The 22,641-nt window shown below is 39.9% G+C and overlaps 1 protein-coding gene across 1 annotated transcript in view; it reads left to right on the plus strand.

The window, feature by feature from the left end:
• Positions 1–22,641, plus strand: part of ABHD5 (abhydrolase domain containing 5, lysophosphatidic acid acyltransferase) — a 36,001-nt gene that overhangs the window by 10,843 nt on the left and 2,517 nt on the right. The window contains exons 3-7 of the mRNA XM_032308160.1: positions 4,830–4,915; positions 6,991–7,363; positions 17,284–17,438; positions 19,600–19,711; positions 22,194–22,380. Of these exons, the coding sequence (XP_032164051.1) occupies positions 4,830–4,915; positions 6,991–7,363; positions 17,284–17,438; positions 19,600–19,711; positions 22,194–22,380 (913 nt within the window). The remainder of the gene's footprint in view (positions 1–4,829; positions 4,916–6,990; positions 7,364–17,283; positions 17,439–19,599; positions 19,712–22,193; positions 22,381–22,641) is intronic.

Consider the following 22,641-nt stretch of genomic DNA (forward strand, 5'->3'; position numbering starts at 1 on the left):
GACTGAAATGAAGATTGCATTTGTGTTTTCTTTGCCCCAACCTGATGGCAGTTGGAGCAATAGTAGACTATAGTTCATTTGACTTTTTGTTTTGTTTTGATTTGGTTTTTTTTTTTGGGTACTGACCTCTGGTTCTCTCTGGCAAAGAACTGTGCTATGATTTGAGGGCTATTTAAGAAAACTGATGAGACTGAGTTGTAAGTAACTTCCTCTTGGTACTAGCTCATATTTTTGTGACCTAACATAGACTTTGATGACCATTCCTGGTCAATGACAAAACAGCTTCAATTTAATAATGTTTACTTTTTAAATTTTAAGCTCCAAAGATCATGAGATTCTTTTAACTGCTTGTTAACAGTGTTTTTTTTAAACAATTTTTTAAAACAATTTTTTAAACAATTTTAAACAACTGTTGAATGATTGAAAAACTCATTGCTAAAACCTTGAATTGTTTTTCCTTGATAATTTATAGCTTTATATATTTACAAATAGACTAATAATAATGTTTGTTTCTATTATGTTTTTACCTTGATAATAAGTTATATGAAACATTTGTGGGGGATGCCTGGGGTAGTAACCTCTGATCTTGTTAATGTAGAAGGTTTGAAACTAACACAGAGAACACTTGGAATGGAGCCTGGTTATAATGCAGGCTATTATGTATCTTTTTTTCCATGCAGGCCTAAATTAGAATGTGACTTTGTCTTGTGACTTTATCCTGTAGGTCATGATAGCCCCTCACATATTTTAAGGAAAGTAGTCACCTGAGAAAAAAGGTCTTTGATGTCACTTGGAATTGGATTTAAATCTCTACTTATATCATTTCCTTACTACCTTGATACTCTTGGATCTGGTGCTTAACATTTTTAAACCTTTTCAGATCTACAGAATATGAGTGACTTGGATTGAGAATACCCTGTATTGTGAATGACTTAATCATTCTGCAAAACACTTATCAAGCAGCTGTTCTACCTAATGCCCAGAGAAGTTCTATAAGCAGGCAAATGTAGGATGAGCCTGCAAAGCTTAGAAAAAGCTGGTTGTTAGAGCCACCCATCCAAACTTAGCACAGTTCTCTACTCACACCTATTCTTATTTATGTATTTTCTATGGTTATTACTGACTCAGAAACCTAGGAATCCTCTGTTACACCTTTTTTCTATCCAACCAGTTATCAAATCCAACCTGTTTTACTTTTTTCTTTTTTAGCATAAAATTGTATTATGATGAAATGCTTAAATTTTAAGTGTTCATTTGCTGAATTATATAATCCAATCACCTGTTAAGATAAAGAATGTCACTATCATCCCAGAAGATTCTCTTAATACTCAAGTGATCCACTTGTAACTCATTGTAGCCAGTACATTCAGATGAAGCAAAAACTTCATTTATAACATCAATGTATAATAATATGCATTGGTGAACACAGAGTTCTTACTGTTAAGGATCATACAGTTGGGTAAGGATATTGGTGAGTAAATAAGAATGTTGTAATACAACTTGAAAAGAGAATCTATCTTGAGAATTGGGTGATACCCTGCTATCCTGATCTAATCCAGTTTGGGTATATTGGGAATGGGGAGTGAAATCCAATCTGAGGTTGGTGAGAGGTATAATGGATCATGAAGAGAAGGGGAGATGCATATTCCAAGGATATTCAGCACCAGGAAGTGAGAGAATAGGGAATATTGTATGGCTAGAAAACAGAGACAAAAAGGATACTTAGAGTGTCAAGTAAAAGGTTGGAATAGGGCTGAGATTCCTATTGAAGGTCAGCTAGAAGTAGCCTTACCTTCGAAGTAAGGAGTCAGGCAAAATGACAACTCTATGTCAATTTCTTTTTCTGAAGTACTTTTTTTAAAAAATATTTTATTTATTTATTTGACAGATCACAAGTAGGCAGAGGTTGGGAAAGGGGATGCAGGGAGCCCAATAGATGCCAGGGCTCGATCCAAGGACCCTGAGATCATGACCTGAGCCAAAGGCAGAAGCTTAACCCATTGAGCCACCCAGGCGCCCCTCTATTTCCAAAGTAGTTCTTTTTTTTTTTTTTTTTTTTAAAGATTTTATTTATTTATTTGACAGAGAGAAATCACAAGTAGATGGAGAGGCAGGCAGAGAGAGAGAGAGGGAAGCAGGCTCCCTGCTGAGCAGAGAGCCCGATGCGGGCCTCGATCCCAGACCCTGAGATCATGACCTGAGCCGAAGGCAGCGGCTTAACCCACTGAGCCACCCAGGCGCCCCCGAAGTACTTCTGAACCTTAGTTAAAACTCTTATTTTAGGAATTACTAATTAATGCCATATAATTTTAGTGAATTGTTTTGTTGTCATCAGTATAATGTCAATTACCATTTGTTGGATGTTTAAATATTTTATCTTGGAACACACTCCATGATTCATATTTGTGGTAGTCATCCCCAAAGATAATAGTTTCCAAAGCTGAGTCCATTTTCTAGTCCTTAGAACCTGTGTTTGTTTTGGTGTTTTTTTTTTTTTTTAAGATTTTATCTATTTATTTGACAGAGAGAGACCTAGCAAGAGAGGAAACATAAGCAAAGGGGGTGGGAGAGGGAGAATCAACCTCCTTGCCTAGCAGGGATCCTGGCACGGGGCTTGATCCAGGACCCTGAGATCATGACCCAACCTGAAAGCTCAACCAACTGAGCCACCCAGGTGCCCAGAGTGTTACTTTACATGGCAGAGATTTTGCAAACTTCCAGTTTAACCAGTTGAATTAGAAACTGAGATGGGGGCACCTGGATGGCTCAGTTGGTTAAGCAACTGCCTTCAGCTCAGGTCATGATCCTGGAGTCCTGGGATCAAGCCCCACATTGTGTGTGTGGGGGGTGGTCCCTGCTCAGCAGGGACTCTGCTTCTCCCTCTAACCTCTTCCCTCTCATGTTCTCTCTCTCTTAAATAAATAAAATCTAAAAAAAAATAAGAAACTGTGAGATGATCCTGGGTTATCTGGGTGGGCCCTAAATGCAAGCACTAGTGATTCTATAAGTGAGAGACAGAGGGAGATTGCAAACAGGCAGGAGAGGAGAAGTCATACAGAAGACAAATGTGGTAATGGACACAGATAACTGGAGTGACCCTGCCACAGATAAAGAATACCAGCAGTCACCAGAACCAATAAAAGGGCAAGGAATAGATTTTCCCCAGAGCCTCTATTGGGAGTGTGGCCCTTAATAAATTTCTGTTGTTTTAAGCTACGAAGTTTGTGGTAATTTTTAGAACAGCCATTGGAAACAATGAGTTTGTTATCTCAGAACGTACATTATGCATTTCCTTATGTGCATGTGCTCCTGCCCTTTGCTTCACTGGGGATGGCTGAACTGCCACTCTACCTTTTGAAATAATCCCATTCATTGTATGTAGATCTAGCTCAAAAACAACTCCCTGATGCTCTCAAGAAGAACTAATTACTCTTACCTCTGTTTGATAACTGATGTCCCAAATGACAGTAAGTGCCCAATAAATACTTGTGGAATGAATTAATTGCATCATGTAATTATAGTTGTTTCCTCCATTAGATCCTGTCCCCTTTCATATAACATTGTATAAGTTGAAGGCATACAACCATGTTGATTTGATACATTTATATATACTTGTTATATGCTGCAGTATGGTTATGATTTAGCTAACACCTCTATCACATCATGTAATTACCATTTCTTTTTTGTGGTGAGAACATTTAAGATCTAGTCTCTTAGTTTTTAAGTATACAGTGTTATTGACCATAATCATGCTGTGCTCTGGATCTCCAGAACTTACTCCTTGTCTGGTTGTAAGTTTGTATCTTTTAGCCTGGTTGATTTTTAAATATTCCTTGGCCTTATTCTTTTGTCTCCATCCCTGTTGCCAAAGCCTTGGTTCAAGGCCATACCTCACATCTGAAACCTATAGTAGTTTGTCTTTCTTCCTCCTCTGATTTTCTCTTTCATCAGAAAGCTTTCACTTTAAATACTCTTGGTTAGGTGCTAACGCCCTTGCTGTCAGATAAGTGCTGGAGCTCCACCTGAACCCAGATTGTTAGGATAAGCCTGTGGTCTGCTGCCACCAGGCCAGGAGTTATATGCTTATCCTATCCTTGGCTGGCTATGAGCAAAACCTGTCTGTTCCAGCATCCCGTTCCCATACCTTTCTTTGCTCGTTGCCTCAAGCTTGATTCCTTGTTCTCTTTTTTTAAACTATCTTCTGCCAAAGGCCTTGGTCATTCTTTTCATCTACTATTTGTTGGATCCCAGAGATGTTCACTAACAGTTAACCCAGTCACTCTAGGCAAGTTATACATAGGTCAAACTTCTGCATTTGTATTAGGGGTGCATTCCCACTCTGAACCATGAACTTTGAAGCTTTAAAAAAAAAAAACCAAACCAATTTCCTTTTTAATAAGATTTATCTTCTCTCAACTTTAAGATTTTATACCTGCTTGTGAGCCTACCATTTATGTGAACCCACTCATGGTCTTTACCTTTTCTGCATTTCCACCCTGGTAAGAGGCTTTCTTACAGTGGGTTGGGATGAATGCCTTTTTTTGTTCTGCCTATTTTTTTTTTTAATTTCTGCTTGATTACTTGGAGTCTGATTATCTATAAATATGGATTTTGATATCTACTTGTAGGTTCACAGGCTGAAGTTGAATGTCTGTTCCCCAGTACTTTACCACAATACTTTGTATGTATTAGGTGGATTCTGCCAGATGTAGATAGCTTCACCATCACATAGAGAATAAGTTTCGTATTTTGCTTTTCTTCAAATGTAACAGTTGGAAGTTGAGAAGAGCATTAACTTATGTCTTTGTATTTTCTTTTTGATGCCCTAGGTCAGGATGGCTAACTGGTTGGCTTCCCACGTGGTGCCCTACATCTACATCACACCTTAAAGAAGCTGAAGAGAAAATTTTAAAATGTAAGGTTTTCTTTTTGTAAGTTGCCTGAGCTGTTTGCTAAGATCACATTGCCCAGAAACTGGAGATAAGATTCTGTGGTATGTTAGTTTGTTGGCAAAAGTGCTTTTTCCCTGGGGCGCCTGGGTGGCTCAGTGGATTAAGCCGCTGCCTTCAGCTCAGGTCATGATCTCAGGGTCCTGGGATCGAGTCCTGTATCGGCCTCTCTGCTCAGCAGGGAGCCTGCTTCCCTCTCTCTCTCTGCCTGCCTCTCTGTCTACTTGTGATTTCTGTCAAATAAATAAATAAAATCTTTTTTAAAAAAAAGTGTCATCAACAAGTCATAAGTCATCAACAAGTACAGAAGTGTTGGAAGGCAGGGGTTCTTAAACTTCTGGTCCCTGTTATACTCTTAAATTAGTAAGGGCCTTAAGGAGATTTGTTTATCAGTTATAGCCATGACTCTTTACCAATTAGAAATTAAAACTGAATTATTTGAAGTATGTTAATTTATTCATTTGAAAGTAATAGGAACCCATTATAGGTTAAAATAAATAAGATGTTTTCTAAAAATAACTACTTTTCAAATAGAAATACAGTTAGAAAAGTAGCATTGTTTGCAAATCTCTTTGATTTCTGGCTTAATATAAGACAGCTGGATTCTCATACCTGCTTCTGCATTCAGGCTGTTGGTAGTCACATCTGGTGATCTCTGTAAAACTCTACTGCATACCCATCAAAGAATGAGAGTGAAAAGGTATCTTAGTTTTGTTATGAAAATAGTTTTGACCTCATAAACCGCCTGAAAGGGTCTCAAGGCCCCTGACTACAATCTGATAATAGGCTCTAGGTGTTCCAGAATAGGTAGCTTTGTGGAATGGAGCACATACTGGAGTAGAACAAGATAACTTGGTCCAGGCCCAGATATGCAACCAGATGATGTCAGCACCTTGGGTAAGTCACTTTCTCAGTTTCCCATTTGTTACCTGTAAAATGAAGAGGTAGGATGATCCTTAGGGTTCCCTCTGGTTTTAGCTTCTTAATATTTTTTTTAATTGTGCATTTTAATGGTGTGGAAACCTTTTTACAAAATTTCTTATGAGCAGTGAAATTTACCCAAACTTGTACTGTCAGGGCTATCCTGGCATCTTTGGGTATACTTTTTTTTTTTTTTTTTAAGATTTTATTTATTTATTTGACAGAGAGATCACAAGTAGGCAGAGAGGCAGGCAGAGAGAGAAGGAAGCAGGCTCCCTGCTGAGCAGAGAGCCCAATGCGGGGCTCAATCCCAGTACCCTAAGATCATGACCTGAGCTGAAGGCAGAGGCTTTAACCCACTGAGCCATCCAGGTGCCTCTTGGAGTATACTTTTAAGCAATGGTGCTAATTGTGAAATTTTGTTCACAGCAAAATTTGTTTGAGTCCTACACCACTGAAAACAAATAAAGGTTTTTATCTACAAAATTGCGATTATTTCTATTTTCCAGGGAGATTGTTGGACTTGAACCCACACTACCTGGTACCTCATGCCAGGACTTCCTGCCATACCCTGTCACCTCTTTCCTACTAAACTTTGAAGTGACTCAGGATTTCAGTTAGGTGTTCAGTGCAGATACTGCTAGTCCATCCTTAAATTCATGGTTACTTTTTAGGGAAAAGTGAGTCTGACTTCAATCTTCAGTGATTACTCTTCAGCTGTTAGACAAATTCAAGGTATTATTTTGATATTGTCTCCAAAATTAGAGACCTTCAAATAATGTGTCCCGTGAGCACTGAGTTCCTCTCTAGTTCTAAGAGTGTAAAACCCTCATTTGATGGATGTGAAAAGAGCTAACATGATTTGCCAAAAGACCTTGGCCACAGGTACTTGAGAGTTATCTGAGATAGAACTTCCCACTTAGGTGAAATATATGGTAATTGAGAATTACTTGCTTGATAAGATGTAAGCTTTTTTTTTAGGAATGAGCTAATAAAGGCTAAAATCATATGAATGGATACCAGATAATTTCTAGATTATTTATTTCTGATTTCCTTTAAAATATTCCCCTTCTCAGAAGTAGTGAAGCTAATCAGAATTTCTTTTTTATGTTTTCATTAGGTGTCCCCTGCACATACAAAAAAGAACCTGTTCGTATATCTAATGGAAATAAAATATGGACACTGAAGTTATCTCATAATATTTCAAATAAGACTCCACTTGTCCTCCTCCATGGTTTTGGAGGTGGACTTGGACTCTGGGCACTGAATTTTGGAGATCTTTGCACTGGTAGACCCGTCTATGCTTTTGACCTGTTGGGCTTTGGACGAAGTAGTAGGCCCAGGTTTGACAGCGATGCGGAAGAAGTGGAGAATCAGTTTGTGGAATCCATTGAAGAGTGGAGATGTGCCCTAGGACTGGACAAAATGATTTTGCTTGGACACAACTTGGGTGGGTTCTTGGCTGCTGCTTACTCACTGAAGTACCCATCAAGGTAAGTGAAACTGACAGAAGGGAGGCACCCAAGTGCTAGTCTCTAGTTCTTGTCCTTGGTGGTTGTTGTCTGAGCCTTACAAGACAGATTCTCTTAAAGGAGGTCAAATAGCCGCAACCAATGGCCGATTTAGTAGCCAATATAATGATGTCAGGGTTTTCCTGTTACACATGCTACACATTGGTAGAAGGCTTGAGAAAGGACTTTCTATTTGCCAAACTTAGAATGTCTACAATTTAAGCCACAAGTAAAAACTGTTTTGGTGGTATTGTTTATCATTATTGTTATCATTAGACCTGTGGATTGAGCAGTCTTTGCCTAACTTTTCCAGGTTATAATAAGCTCTAAGACAAATGCAAAGGTGAGAAATTAGAAGCCCTGCATGCCAGTGCTATCTTTGGGTTTAGAGCAAATCCTTCAACCTTGAAGCTTTAGTTTTCTCACTTTATAAGTGAGAAAATAGAAATAATAATAGAAATAATAGAAATAATAATAGAAATAATCTCCCTGGAAAATAGAAATAATCGCAGAAAATATATCTGCAAGTTATATCTGACAGGGCTTTTATTATGCTGTGCCCTGCCTTTATGGCTACAAAATTATTTTTCGAAGTAATTGAATTAATGACTTCAGAATTTTGCTTCAGAATCTTGTAATATCTCCTATCTTTACCTTATTTTCTCATACTATACCCTATTATTTGTTTCAACTCTGATTGGAGGTCATTTGAGTGCTAAGAAAATAGAATGAAAGCTTTTTTTTTTTTTTTTTTTTGCTTAACTTTTGGAAAGAAACAAAAAATCAAAATTTTATGTTTCCAACATATTTTTCCATTGGACTAATTTTTAAATCCAAAATTGCAACCAACTTTGACATTGAAGTCTGAATAAGAAATGAGATGATGGTTATTTTCAGACTGCACATATGTACCTGTGAAGCTGCCCCATTGCATAACTCCAGGTGTGTTGAAGTGCAGAGCAGCAGCCCTGTGTAACTGAGGTTTCCTTCCCCTGGAACAGCCGACTTTTTCTCTGTAGATTCTTTATCTCAACTTCAGCATTAACACTTGGTTTTTCTGGAGAGTTTGTAGTTTTGTGTGTGGTAGATGGTGTAGTCTTGTCACTTGGCAGACCCCTTCTCTCAAAAGAAATCCAAATTTTTTTCTAGTTGGCTTTTAGGGTTTACTGTCTTTTATTGTGTTCTATTCCCAATGGAAAGTAAGAGAAGATGAAATGGATACCTTTCTGGCATAAGATAACAGGGCCATTGGGGTGGGGGTTGGTTGGGCTTTCTTTGTTTCTTATCAGGAGTTTATTATGTCTATCTTGTGGTATTTATTCCTTGGCAGCGTGATACAGGACTATATGGGTTAGAATCTGGCCATGAAACCCCTAAGTCTTAGAATCCTGACCTTTCATGGCTATTTATTATTTGTCAGTTGGTGAAGTTTTCATTTGCAGTTATGAAGTGCTCTGAAGAAATCAGTGATTCAGAAGAGAATGAAACACTTTGAAATAATCTATGAAAGAGAATAGTAAAATAATTTGAACAACATGGTGGGCAGAACAGGTATCTAAAGCAAAGCCAATGATCCCTGCATTGGGATGACTACATTTTAGAAAATGGTTTTTGAATGCTTGTACCTAATGCTAGGAAATAAAACTAAAGTACTATATCAGGACCAAGAATCACTAAGTATTAGTAAATAGATAAATATGAGAATGCTTGAAATAATTAGCATGTTTAAATTGGCTGAATTTTTTGAAGAACTATATAGATTGTGGTGGATATTGAAGCCTGTGTTCTTTACTGCATAACTTATATTATTATTATTATTTTTAATTTCATTCCTTAAGATTTAATTTATTTATTTGACAGACAGAGATCACAAATAGGCAGAGAGGCAGGCAGGGAGAGAGAGAGAGGAGGAAGCAGGCTCCCCGCTGAGCAAGAGGTCGATGTGGGGCTCGATCCCAGGACCCTGGGACCATGACACGAGCCGAAGGCAGAGGCCTTAACCCTCTGAGCCACCCAGGCACCTCCATAACTTACATTATTAAACACAAGTTTGTTTCAAAATAGTGAGATTCTCTGGATTTTCAATATCCCAAATCCTGAGTGAAATTCAGTCAGATGACTGTGGTTGGCACATAGTACGTGCCTAGTGTTAAATGAATGAAACAAGGAAGCCATCGGACTGAGGTGGCTCTAATGCTCTGGTGGCGTACATAAGCAAACCAAAATCTAAGCCTGTAAGTACTTCAGGGTTATGAAATTACAAGACCAGTGCTCTGACCACTGAGCTATGGAGCCCAAGGTTATGAAATTAAAACCTAGGAACAACCAATCACAAATAGCCTACTGGGCTTTAAGCCAATCAGATAGTTTCTTTGCTTCCACACCTTTTCTATGTAAGTCTTTATTCCGCCCTTCTTGGTGGAGCACACCTAACCACTCAGGTATGGCATTGCTATATTCAAATTGATTTTTGCTCAAATAAACTCTTAAAATTTTCAGTATGCCTAGTTTATCTTTTAACAATATTAACTGAGGATGGAGCTATGTGCTCTAAATGTCTCTTACCTAACTCACTTGATCCAGCTTTTCTTTCTTTTTTTTTTTTGTGCTTTTTGTTGGTGATTTCACTTTTTTTAAAATTTTATTTTATTTTTTTTAAATTTTTAATTTTTTATAAACATATAATATATTTTTATCCCCAGGGGTACAGGTCTGTGAATCGCCAGGTTTACACACTTCATAGCACTCACCAAAGCACATACCCTCCCCAATGTCCATAACCCCACCCCCCTTCTCCCAACCCCCATCCCCCAGCAACCCTCAGTTTGTTTTGTGAGATTAAGAGCCACTTATGGTTTGTCTCCCTCCTAATCCCATCTTGTTTCATTTATTCTTCTCCTACCCCCTTAAGCCCCCATGTTGCATCACCACTTCCTCATATCAGGGAGATCATATGATAGTTGTCTTTCTCCATTTGACTTATTTCGCTAAGCATGATACGCTCTAGTTCCATCCACGTTGTCGCAAATGGCAAGATTTCATTTCTTTTGATGGCTGCATAGTATTCCATTGTGTATATATACCACATCTTCTTTATCCATTCATCTGTTGATGGACATGTAGGTTCTTTCCATAGTTTGGCTATTGTGGACATTGCTGCTATAAACATTTGGGTGCACATGCCCCTTCGGATCACTATGTTTGTATCTTTAGGGTAAATACCCAGTAGTGCAATTGCTGTGATCCAGCTTTTCTAAAAAGACTTTTTTTTTTTTTTTTTTAAAGAGCAGTGTTAAGTTTACAACAAAATTTAGAGGGAGGTACAGACGTTTCCCAAATAATTCCTGCCTCTACATGTGCATAGCCTTCCCCACTGGCACATTTTTATTGTGCTGTCATGAGATTAAAGTAAATCTCTGCTTTTCTAAAAGATTTTGCAGGGAAAAGGATGAGAAGAGGGAGGAAATGGTCTACTAGAGATCAAATGAGATTCATTTATTTTTTCTTATTTTTTTTTATTTTCAAAGATTTTATTTATTTATTTGACAGAGATCACAAGTAGGCAGAGAGGCAGGCAGAGAGAGAGAGAGGAGGAAGCAGGCTCCCTGCTGAGCAAGAGGTCGATGTGGGCCTCGATCCCAGGACCCCAGGATCATGACCTGAGCCGAAGGCAGAGGCTTTAACCCCCTGAGCCAACCAGGAGCCCAAATGAGATTCATTTAATTTCCTTCACTCACTGTGCCTTTTTCCTTGTCTCTTTTTTTCTCCTAATGGACTTTGAGAGAGCTACTTCATTCTTTGCCTCCTCAGGTATATCAAATATATTCTTTCCTTTTTTTTCTTTCTGAAGTAAAACAATTTCTCCTTAATTCTTTAATTCTACTTAATTCTGTTTCTATGCATGCAGGGAAAAAAAAACCCCACACAACTTTTTTTTTTTTCTTAAAGATTTTATTTATTCATTTGAAGAGATCACAAGTAGGCAGAGAGGCAGGCAGAGAGAGAGGAAAGGAAGCAGGCTCCCTGCTGAGCAGATATCCTGATGGGGGGCTGGATCCCAGCACCCCGAGATCATGACCTGAGCTGAAGACAGACTGAGCTTTAACCCACTGAACCACCCAGGTGCCCCACAAAACTTTTTTTTTTACTTAGTCCAGAGCTATTTCTGTTCTCATTTTATGGGCAGCCCCATTCTTTTATTCCTTGTTGTTGGGTTTTTTTTTTTGTTTGTTTGTTTTTTTTTTTTTTTTAAGATTTATTTATTTTAGAGAGAGAGAAAGTATGAGAGTGCACAGGAGTGAGGGGAGGGGCCAAGGGATAGGGAGAGAGACTGTCAAGTACACTCCCAACTGAGTGCAGAGCCTGACACCAGGGTTGATCCCACAACCCTGAGATCATGACCTGAGCCAAAGAGTCAGAGGGTTAACCAACTAAGCCACCCAAGTGCCCCTTTTCCTTGTTTATTTTTATAGGACAGTTTGAGGAGAAGAATGAAAGTGCCTAGTTTACTAGATTAATATACTTGTTTAGGAAGCATTCTTTGCTAGAGAATGGGTAATTTTTTTTCCCCTAATTTTTGGTACATTAGGTCAGCCTGGGTGCTTCATCTTTATGAGCAGCAGAATGCCTCTATCCACAGAAGTGGTTTTATGGCGTAACTTGTGGCAGTAGTCACATATTTTCCTGATTCTTGATATGGTTGGAAACTGATCATTCAGCAACTGTGATGCTTTATGTAAAAGCAACTGGATAATTCCTCCATTGAAATATTGGTGGTGACTAAAATCCTCTAACATTAACATTATATTCCTGTAGGTCGGTTGTGTTTAAAGAATGTCGAGTGACTGTTTGTGTTTAGAAGGCTTAAGGTATGCTGGGGAAGAGACACAACTTAACCACCCGAAGAGTAGGAAGCTGTTGAGGGTTGTGAAGGGGAGTGGACAAGTCTGTGAGAACTCTTGATGAGAACCTGGCCCAATGTGGTACCTTAAAGAAGTGCCATGTAAGCTGAGGTTGAGTATCAAAGGGAAGTAGCAGGAGAACATTCTATGCAATGGGGACAGAAATTGCTGTGTAGACATCTGAGCCATTCAGGAAAGGCCATGTGGCTGGTGAGCAGAGAAGTTAGGAATGGTTTGTAAGTTGGGCCCCAGCCTGATTCCCATGTTCCATCCCTTCAAATGACCTTTGTTCATCTCAGTTCTCTTACTGTGATGTATAATAGAGATGCCATTGTAGTTTCACTTATGAATTAATGTGCTGTGTCCAAGCAGCAGGGCCACTCGTGGTGTGAGGTGTCGTGGGCTGCCATTCTGCCTGATCCCTTAATATCTGGTCCCTTAATGTGGGCCTGGGGAGAGAGTAGACCAAACCAACATGAATAGCCCAATATGCTATCTCCTTTCTTTCATGTGTGCACTACTTTGTGCTGCTAATTTTCCTTTCCTTCTGGCCCCTGCTGCTCAGGACACCATAAACACCCTGTTATAAACTAAGGAAAAGGAGACTATAGTAACTTTTATTAACTTAAAAAGTGTTTAGCAAAGAGAATAGATACAATAGAAGGGTTACAAACTGGTCTTTACTTCTGCACAAAATGACTTTGAGATCATCAGACCTTGCAGCCTTGCCTGGCTCTATTTCCTGACTGTACAGAGTGGGCTGAGTGTTTCCTGTCCTCCTCTCTCTAGAAGAAAGGCTGCTGTAGTTGACCTGAAGTTGATCTTTTGTTTGTTCTCTGGGCCTGCTGCATTCTCCCCCCAGAGGCTCAGAGCCAATGGGAAATACCTGGGGCTAACTTTATTTTGAGAATGCCTTGCCTGTACACTGACTAGAGTTCTTCCTGTTCCTTTTCCTCGTTCCTTTCCTTGTTGTGTAAGTGTGTCCTATAGATTCTCTTGTGCATTTTGGATCTGAGCCTGAGTGTTCTTGTTGTATTATTTCTGCCTGGTGCCTGACTTTAAAGCTCATGAAAGTCAGGTTTATATAATATACACTTGTTAGCATTCAGACTCAGTTATCCCAGCATTTTGGAGCAGATGTTAGCCACTGCTTTGCCCTTTAGGCTGTAATCTGCTCACCGTTCACCATCTTTAAATTCAAGACTTGCTCTGATGACTAACCTAAAGAGGAATGCCTCTTTAAGTGTTTAGAAGCTGATGAGCTATTCTCTTTATCCTGCTCTGCCAGTTCTTTGTTTTTCCTGTAGTTGGATTTTTAAAAAATATTTTATTTATCACAAGTAGGCAGAGAGGCAGGCAGAGACAGAGGAGGAAGCAGGCTCCCTGCTGAGCAGAGAGCCCAATATGGGGCTTTATCCCAGGACCCTGGAATCATGACCTGAGCTAAAGGCAGAGTCTTTAAGTCACTGAGCCATCCAGGTGCCCCTTTGTAGTTTGAATCAGTCTCGTGTTTCTTGACAAAGATGTCTGATAGGATGACTCAAGTGTGCTGTCTGGCTAGACCCTTCCTTACCCCTGGGTATGAACTAACAATCCCATCAGGCTATGGAATATTAGAGGGTTAGATCTAGATTACTACAATTGTTTAGATATACATTAAAACAAATTAAATTATATCAGATGAGGAGATAATCTTTTCACTAGAAGAGTTGGTGAGAAGATAGCCTGAGAACTTGGTCTGATGCAACATTATAACCTGTGAGCCAAAACCTATGATCAGGCTTTCCTGAAGAATAAAAATTAAATTACTCACTGCTCACATGGTTCCAGCTCCATGTGAGTCTTCCCATGCTCTCTGAAAAAAGTCTTCTCTGGTAGTCTTCCTAGTTTTGCTAGTATAACTAGCTAACATTTACTAGATATTTATTATTCAGTAGCCACAACCTAAGTGCTCCATATGGTCTATCTTTTTAATGAGTCTTAAAACCAAAATAAGCAACAGTTATTTTCTGAGGTCTTTTACATGTAATGATGCAAATGATTTATAATTCCAGTTTAGACAATTTTGCAGAGCTTTTAAAAAATTATTTTCAGACTTTTTAGACTATAACCCCTCAATAAGAATTATATATGTGTGTGTCTGAAATAAAAGTGTCATGGAAGGCTTGTTACATACTTTTGTTTCAAATTATACAACTAAAAAGACTGCAGACTGACTCTGAGTAAATTTTCCTACCCACTAATAGGTAGTGACCTGCAAGATTCCTATAAGAAATAATGGTGTTATAATGTCATCTGGGGACCAGAAAAATCCAGATTGGACTAAATCCTAGATTATTCTATGAATGTAGTTTTGGGTTTTTGTTTTTGTTTTTGTTTTTTAATTTGACAGAGAGAATATGAGCAGGGGACAAGCAGACTCCCCATTGAGTGAGGAGCACAACATGGGGCTGGATTCCAGGACCCTGAAATCATGACCTGAGCTGAAGTCAGATGCTTAACCCGCTGAGCCACCCAGGCGCCCCTATGGATATAGTTTATAAAATTTGTATATTCTTATAGACAGGGACTGAAAGGAAACCTGGGAAAAACACAATACTCCATATGTTTACTGAATACCTACTATGTACTAAGCACCATGCTAAGCTGAAGACAGATCGAGAAATTGTTGGGTCAGTTCACATCCTTTTTAAAAAAAAAGGCATTTTCTTAGGGCACCTGGGTGGCTCGGTGGGTTAAAGCCTCTGCCTTCAGCTCGGGTCATGATCCCAGGGTCCTGGGATTGAGCCTGCATCAGACTCTGCTGAGCAGGGAGCCTGCTTCCTCCTCTCTCTCTGCCTGCCTTTCTGCCTACTCTCTCTGTGTCAAATAAATCTTTAAAAAAAAAATTTTTTTTTAAAGTCATCTTTACTATATAAACTTTGCATGATTTGTTAAATTGGTATTTTTATCTAGGGGCACTATTTTGAAGATCCATATCAAACAAGGCAAGCTAAAACGAAGGTGGAAACAACAATCACTTAGCTAGAGATAGATGAGACTTAACCTCCTTCATGTTTCCTTTGTCCTCTCTCTTCTTTGATAAGCAGATAAGAGCTGAGAGCAAACCGGGCTGGATATCAAAATAAATTTGTAACAAAATTTAATTATCTTTCAGGGTAAAGTATGTTTAGATATATCAGAAATCTTTGCTGCTTTCAACTAGGTGACTGTTTCATTAATTCCACCCAGACTTCTGGCGTGCCTTCCCTTCCCCTTCCCCTCCTCCAGATCTCACTGTAGACTGTGGTAACAGGAGTTTAGGGAGAATTCATTATCAATTAGTCTCTGCCATTAAGAAATAAACTCCTTTCCATCCCCCTTCCCATGCACTATTAGAAAATATTCTCCTAGTGCTGTGAAGTGTGTAAACCTGGTGATTCACAGACCTGTACCCCTGGGGATAAAAATATATGTTTATAAAAAATAAAAAATTATAAAAAAAATTTTTTTTAATAAATAAATAAATAAAAAGAAAATATTCTCCTAAAACTTTTAAGAGTGAAGACACTCTTAAGTATATGGGAATCTCACTTATCACATATCTCCACACAGATTGGTAGTTACATTCTACAGATGCTTTGAAATCTAGAGTAGGGTTAGGACTGGCCTAGAGTTGATAAAAGTTAAGCTTTACCGTTACTGATAGGTTATCTTATGTTGCTTGGTCTGTTCTTGGGATAGAGCCTTCTACCCAGTGACTTGTTGGCATCAGTTAGTATACGGGAGTCAGAGATTTTGGGGACTCCCTACTTCTGCATGTCTTGGAGCAGATCACATAGAGCATCTCAGCTTCCTTCTCATCTACGAGATGAAAGATTGGGCTGAGCTCCAAGGGCCCTTGGAGCTCTGTGCACTAGGTCCGTGCTCTAAAGCTTTCTGTTTGAGAAAATGCAGTCAAAGCAAAGGACTCATTACTAACTCATCCTTGTCTGTGGTGGCAAAAATAATAAAACATTTTGTTTTGGGAATAATAGCCGTCTGTGCCCATGTTCTGGTTTCAGTTATGACTTTGGAAAGCACTGTCCGTTCATCCTTGGAAAGTTTTTGCTGGCATTTGATGGCTGTTTTGGTTATAGTTGAATATCATTTGTGTCATGAAGACCTTTATGCTTTATTTAGAATCATAATGACATAAATACCGTGATGCAGGCACATGGAAGTATTGCTGATAGTTTTGGTTTTCCCTTAGCAGGAAGAGGTTTTCAGAAGATGGAAAAATTAGAACTATTAGTGATACAAAACAATTTTATATGAGATTTCGCTGAAAATTTTTTATGTCTTTGGTCAGTAAAGAAGAAAATTAACAAAGGGTTAGGAATAGAATCTGAGGTCAGTATATCATGATACTGTGGGTAGCCCTACCCATATGCTCATGTTCACCAAACTAGGAGAAATTTCTGCCACATTATACATTAGCTCTGTGTTTGTGAAAAGTTCCCTTAAAAGTCCTTTTGAACCCACCTAAAGTGCTAATGCCTCTTAACATTTTTAGAATGATTGGCTTACAGGAGAGAACTGTTGTTGGTGTCTAAAGCTATTTTATAAGTGTAATATTACTCTTCAGTCATTTCTGCAGTGTCAACCTTGTGCTGCATGGAAACACTGGGCTTTTTTGAGTTGTCAGTGATCTGTATCATCTGCCGGGGGTGGCTTCAACAATGAATACCATTCCTCAAGAGTAGCCACACAGTTATGTGCCCTTCCACATACCCTTTTTTATCCACATTTGCATATATGAAAAATGAAGCTCTCCTCCTACCATCCACCTCTCAAGTCCTACCAAATCTGAAAGTTTACAGGTAATAACATGATATAACTGGTCAGCCACTGATCTTCTCTTTAATGTGAAATTTTGGAAGGCGTTTTTTTTCTACCTTTGCTCTATAAATCATGTTAATTCTTTAGAGTCCTAGGATGAGTTTGCCAAATGAAATTATGTATATGTTCTTCCTCCAACAGGGTTAATCATCTCATTTTGGTGGAGCCTTGGGGTTTTCCTGAGCGACCAGACCTTGCTGATCAAGACAGACCAATCCCAGTGTGGATCAGAGCCTTGGGAGCGGCACTGACTCCCTTTAATCCTTTAGCTGGCCTCAGGATTGCAGGACCCTTTGGTGAGTGCTTATATTTGTGTCCTAGAAAGGCAAAATGTTTACAGATTGGCAGTAGAGGAGTATATACTGATCACCATTGTTAGTCAAAATCTTAAAAAACAAGCTGAATCTTTTTCTCCTCCTCCTCTGAATTACTGAATTACTTTTTTTCCTCCCCTAAAAAATATCAGCCCATTCATAAAAATAATGAAACCAGGATCATCTCAAAGAGGAGTCTTTATGTTGTAAATATTATAGGTAATTGGCAAAACTGAGAAGGTAGGAAATGCAGCCCTGGGGTTAGTCAACCCAGGGCATGGGGAGAAGTGCTCCATGTTGACCTGTTGGTGACGTTAGAGAGCCTTTGGCTAGTTGATGATACCCAGCTGGCAGATCACAGAGCCTGACATGATTGCCTCTGGAGATAACAGGTATGATCACATGATCAGATTCCCTTCTTGCCCCATAATGTCAGAGTGTTAAGAAGATAAAATCATCCTTTTCCACAGAGATTTTGGGGACTCCTGATTTGTGTTTCTGGTCACATTTTGAAGTACCAGTGTTTAGTGTCTGATTTAATTTCATTTGACTCTCAGCTGCTCTGTTTCCATGCCAAAGCCCAGGGACTCTCCTTTCCCTCATTGTTACCAGTGATGGTGGTCTGGACCTCCACTGTCCCTCTTATAACTTGTATCAGTGAGTCCTTTTAACTTCAAGTAGCTGAACACGTAAGTGGTTTAAACCATAGGGCCTTTCATTATTGCCTTAACAAGCAGGATGGAGGCAGGTGGTTTTAGTATTTGTTCTAGTAGCTGGCTCATTGACGTTGGGGTTTGGACCTGCAACTATGATTCTCTTGACCTTTTTCCTCATGGTGTTTGATGGCTGCTATGGCAGGAAGCCCCATCCCACAAAGCAGCACTCTGAGCAAGAAGAAAGGAATGAATGGAAAATGGTCTCCTCTGGCTATTCTGTCCTACTGCCTCCATCTGGGATAAGGAGAGCCATGGGACTGCACAGGGATTGGATGGGCAACCATACCACACTCCTTCAGTGCTCTGACAGATAGCCGTTCTTTCCCACCCTCAACCCCTCACCCCTCCCGAGTAGAGTCACTTCTCTCAGGTACTTGGTCCTCCTTTGATGGACTATTTAAGAACTTCATTTAGTTTGTGCAGTCCTGAGATATAAATGAATTGTGCTTGATTACAGTTACACAGGGAGCAATTATGGGAAGAGTAAAGTATGAAAAGAAACTAGGAGACAAGGGAGGGAGGATGCCTACGAAGGGCCCTCTCATGCCATGCCTTGTCTCCCACTACTGCTTGTGTGTTGTCAGGGTGGGACATGATTTAGAAAATCAACCACGTCATAAGAATTTTCTGTGGAGCTGTACAGTTCCTTCAGAGGCAGGAAAGAGAGCCAGGAAAGAAGTAAGACTTTGCTAGAATAATGGGCAGTGATAGCAGAAAGGGAAACTGACTAGTCCCTGGGGCCCCAGGAGGGAAAATAATGACCAGATGGAGGCTTCTACTCTTCATCCTTTTTCCTCTGGGGAAAGGATGCCCCTATCTCTCACCTCAGGGGTGGACGTCCTTAGCTGGGAGGATTGGCAATGTCCCAAGCAGAAACCCTGGATTTATTTTTGCACAGAAAGACTTGTATATTCCAGTTTGCTTCATTTGGATATTAATGTGTTATAATTATGGGAGAAATACAAATTAAAAAGTGAACTTGAGCTGCTCTACTCGCCTGCCATGTTTAATAGAATTTATTTTCCTACAAAAACAAGTTTTAGAAAATTAACTTGTGTGTTTTGGGCTCCTGAAGCACTTCTGTAAGGCAATATGGAATACTCCTTATCTCTTATTTTAATTCTTAGGGAACTTGAAGAACTTGAGGGTGACTGAAGTTGAAAAGTAGATGTTTCCTGTACCGTGGATCTTCTTAGAAACTTTTGCTGTTCAAAAGGGTATTAAGTCTCCCCAAGTGCATGGGAGATGCCAGTCAGCATGGTTCCAGTTCACATGATGACTGCAGCATGTGCTCTTTTCTTTCAAGTGTACTTGAATATGTGTAGATTTGTATGCATATAACATACATTCTATAAGCAAACACAAAACCTTTCTCTATTAGTCTGTCATTTAACTATAATTTAAAACATTTGTTTCCTCTTACTTAGGTTTAAGTCTAGTGCAGCGTTTAAGGCCTGATTTCAAACGGAAGTATTCGTCAATGTTTGAAGATGACACGGTGACAGAGTACATCTACCACTGTAATGTGCAGACTCCAAGGTAAGGGTGAGGATTCTGAATTTACTATGTTGGTGTTTTATACTTTTCTTCTTTGAAAACATGGGAGGACTCTAGGAGATTTTTATCAGTAGTTAACTGACTAATACTTCTAATTTACTTATTTATGCATGGAGTGCCTAGTATGTAAAACACTGTACTGGATGCCAATGAGAGACTAAGCAGGATGTACTGTCTTCCCCCAAAGTGCTTATGGTTAAGTTAAGGAAGCTTTGGTCCTAGGTACCTCTAGGAGGTAGCTGGAGTTGAGAGGAAAAGAAGAATTTCAAGTAAAACAGCATTTCCAAACTGAGTATGCATACTTTACCAAAAAAGGGCGACTGAAGTGCAAAAGTCGATGTTTCCTGTACTGTGGATCTCTTAAACTTTTGCTGTTCGAAAGGGTATTAAGTCTCCCCAAGTGCATGGGAGATGCCAGTCAGCATGGTTCCAGTTCACATGATGACTGCACCCCTCTTTTGGTGAACACTTTTTAATGATCCTGGATCAGCATGACAAACACAGCTACATGAGTGAAGAGTAAGTGAGGCTGAAGACTGGGAGGAGGGTTTTGCAGGTATTTTGACAGTGATTAGAAGAGGGGAGAAAGAAGGAGGAAGAGCCTGTGAACATGGTAGCCACAGGGAGAGGGAGGGCCAAACAGAGAGAGGTGATTCCTATTTTTTAAAATATATGACTTATGGACATTAGATATAAGACAACAGTGGAGAAAACAGCCTGAAGATAGTGGGGACCTAGAAGGAGCCTGGAAGACAAGACCCTGGAGTTGCTAGGGAGAGGGTCAGGCACAGTGTAGACAGAGGAGAGTTCCAGTTCTCATTGCTTCATGATGTACCAGGATTGCTGGGGCTGTCAAATATGTGATTCCCAAGCCCTTTTCTGAGACTGATTCGGTGATCCTGGGCTGATTTTTATGCTTCAGATTATGATTTTAATGCTTTAGATGACTCTAGTGTAGGTGGGCCATGGGCCATACTTCCAGGACCTGGAAGTGGTACCTCAGCCTTTCCAAGTGGAGGCTCGGGTACAAGGTGGAGAGGCTAGGTGAAGAGCCAGCTTCCCTCAGTTTTGGCATAGAACATGCACATCTGCTTTATTAAAGGGTCGAGGCTGTGGCAGCTGTTGTGGTAGAACGATTGCCTTAGTATTTTTAATAAAGTAGGTTAGAGGTTCTCCGCCAAGAGTGAAGGAAGCTTGGAGAGGTTTTGGGGTCCTGAAGAGCCTGACGTTTTGTGGCTCACTAGGCCATTGGATCTGGTGGATAAGGACTTCACACGCTACTGACTTGTTCCAACAGTTTTTAGTGCTGAGCTCCAGGTACATCATCTGGTTTACTGCTTGGGCTTCATACTTTATTCACTTACATTTCAGGATTATGTGTGTCTGTGTAGTGCTGGTTTGTTGTCTTTCTTGTGGTAGAACTTGAATTCTTCATAACAGACAGTTCAGAGTTGTGCCTAGTACTGCAAGGAAACAGAAGTGACAGCAACTCTATCTATTGGGAGTTTGCAAAGTGCTGTGTGCTCTTTCATGTGATGATCAGTCAAGTTTGGGCAAAGGAAAAAGATACAAAGGCTCAAGAAAGCAAAGTTTATTATACTTACAGGTCCTGGGCGGGGGGAGGGGAGTGTCACTTAATGCCATGAGGGTTTCAGGGAAGCAGCAGATTTTGGTCAGGTGGCAGAAAACAGTAAAAGGGAAAGTTGAGGCCAGAACTTTCATTGGGTTCTTCAGGAAAGGCAAGGAGGGGTGTGGCAGACAGTTTAGGATGGGGTAGTTGAATCATTGCGGTGGGCTCTAGGAGATAGAGGTGGTCTCATTGCCTGGTGCCTGGCCCTGGGCTGGTTAAGGCAGAGGAAATCCCTCCTGGATGTGTGGGCAGTACAGAAGAGGCATGGCTCAGGATTGGTTAGTTGGCACACGACAGGCATGTTCCTAGTTGAATCTTTTGCTGTCTCTAAGAATGGGTTAGCTCCAGGAGACATAGTCTCTCCCTAGGTAGAAAGGTTTTTTTAAACATTAAATGTCTTTCTATGTAGAAAATTAAAAATATAAATACACATTCCACATTTCTTATCTTGGTACTGGTTTTTTAACTATAACAGGTAAAAACCTGGTGCCATGCACATGTTGAAAAGTTACCTTCTACATTTGAAACAAGTTACAGTAGGGAAAAAAAAAAATTTTTAGCTCTCCCCACAGGGAGTTTAATGATAGGGTTGCATGTTTGATTTAGGAGGGTGACTTTTAATCCGCTAGAGTTCAGAATCCTTGTTTATCAAACAAAAGCGTGTATCTTCTGTGGGAGTTGTTTCTTATACTTCCTAGTATATTATTTTCTATTCAGACTGAGGTTTTTCCTAAATGGGGGAGAAGCTAAACATGAGTGTTTTTCATGGGGGTGGCGGTGCAGTTCATACTCATCCCTCAAAGTCTTATGTGTGTTGTTTTCCTTTTCTTTAAGTGGTGAGACAGCATTCAAAAATATGACTATTCCTTATGGATGGGCAAAAAGGCCAATGCTCCAGCGAATTGGTAAAATGCACCCTGACATTCCAGTTTCGGTGATCTACGGCGCCCGATCCTGCATAGACGGCAATTCCGGCAACAGCATCCAGTCTTTACGACCACATTCATATGTGAAGACAATAGTAAGTGTGTGGCTTAGTTTGGGCTTTCCGTTGTAGGTGAATCCTGCTGTGTTATGTTTGCTTTCAGTGAGGTTTCACTTTCACATGCTTTCAGATCTGAGCTAGACTTCCAGCTTCCATCAGGACCTTTTGTCACTTGTGATGAGGGACAGGGTTTGACCCACACACGTTTTCATGTCCAGACTGGCCGTGCCTGTCCTTAGAGCCGTGGTATCTCCGAGGTGGGAGTGGGACATGCCCGTGGCACCTATCCAACTCCCA

Source organism: Mustela erminea, chromosome 1 (assembly GCF_009829155.1).
Source record: "Mustela erminea isolate mMusErm1 chromosome 1, mMusErm1.Pri, whole genome shotgun sequence".
NCBI classification, from domain to species: Eukaryota; Metazoa; Chordata; class Mammalia; order Carnivora; family Mustelidae; genus Mustela; species Mustela erminea.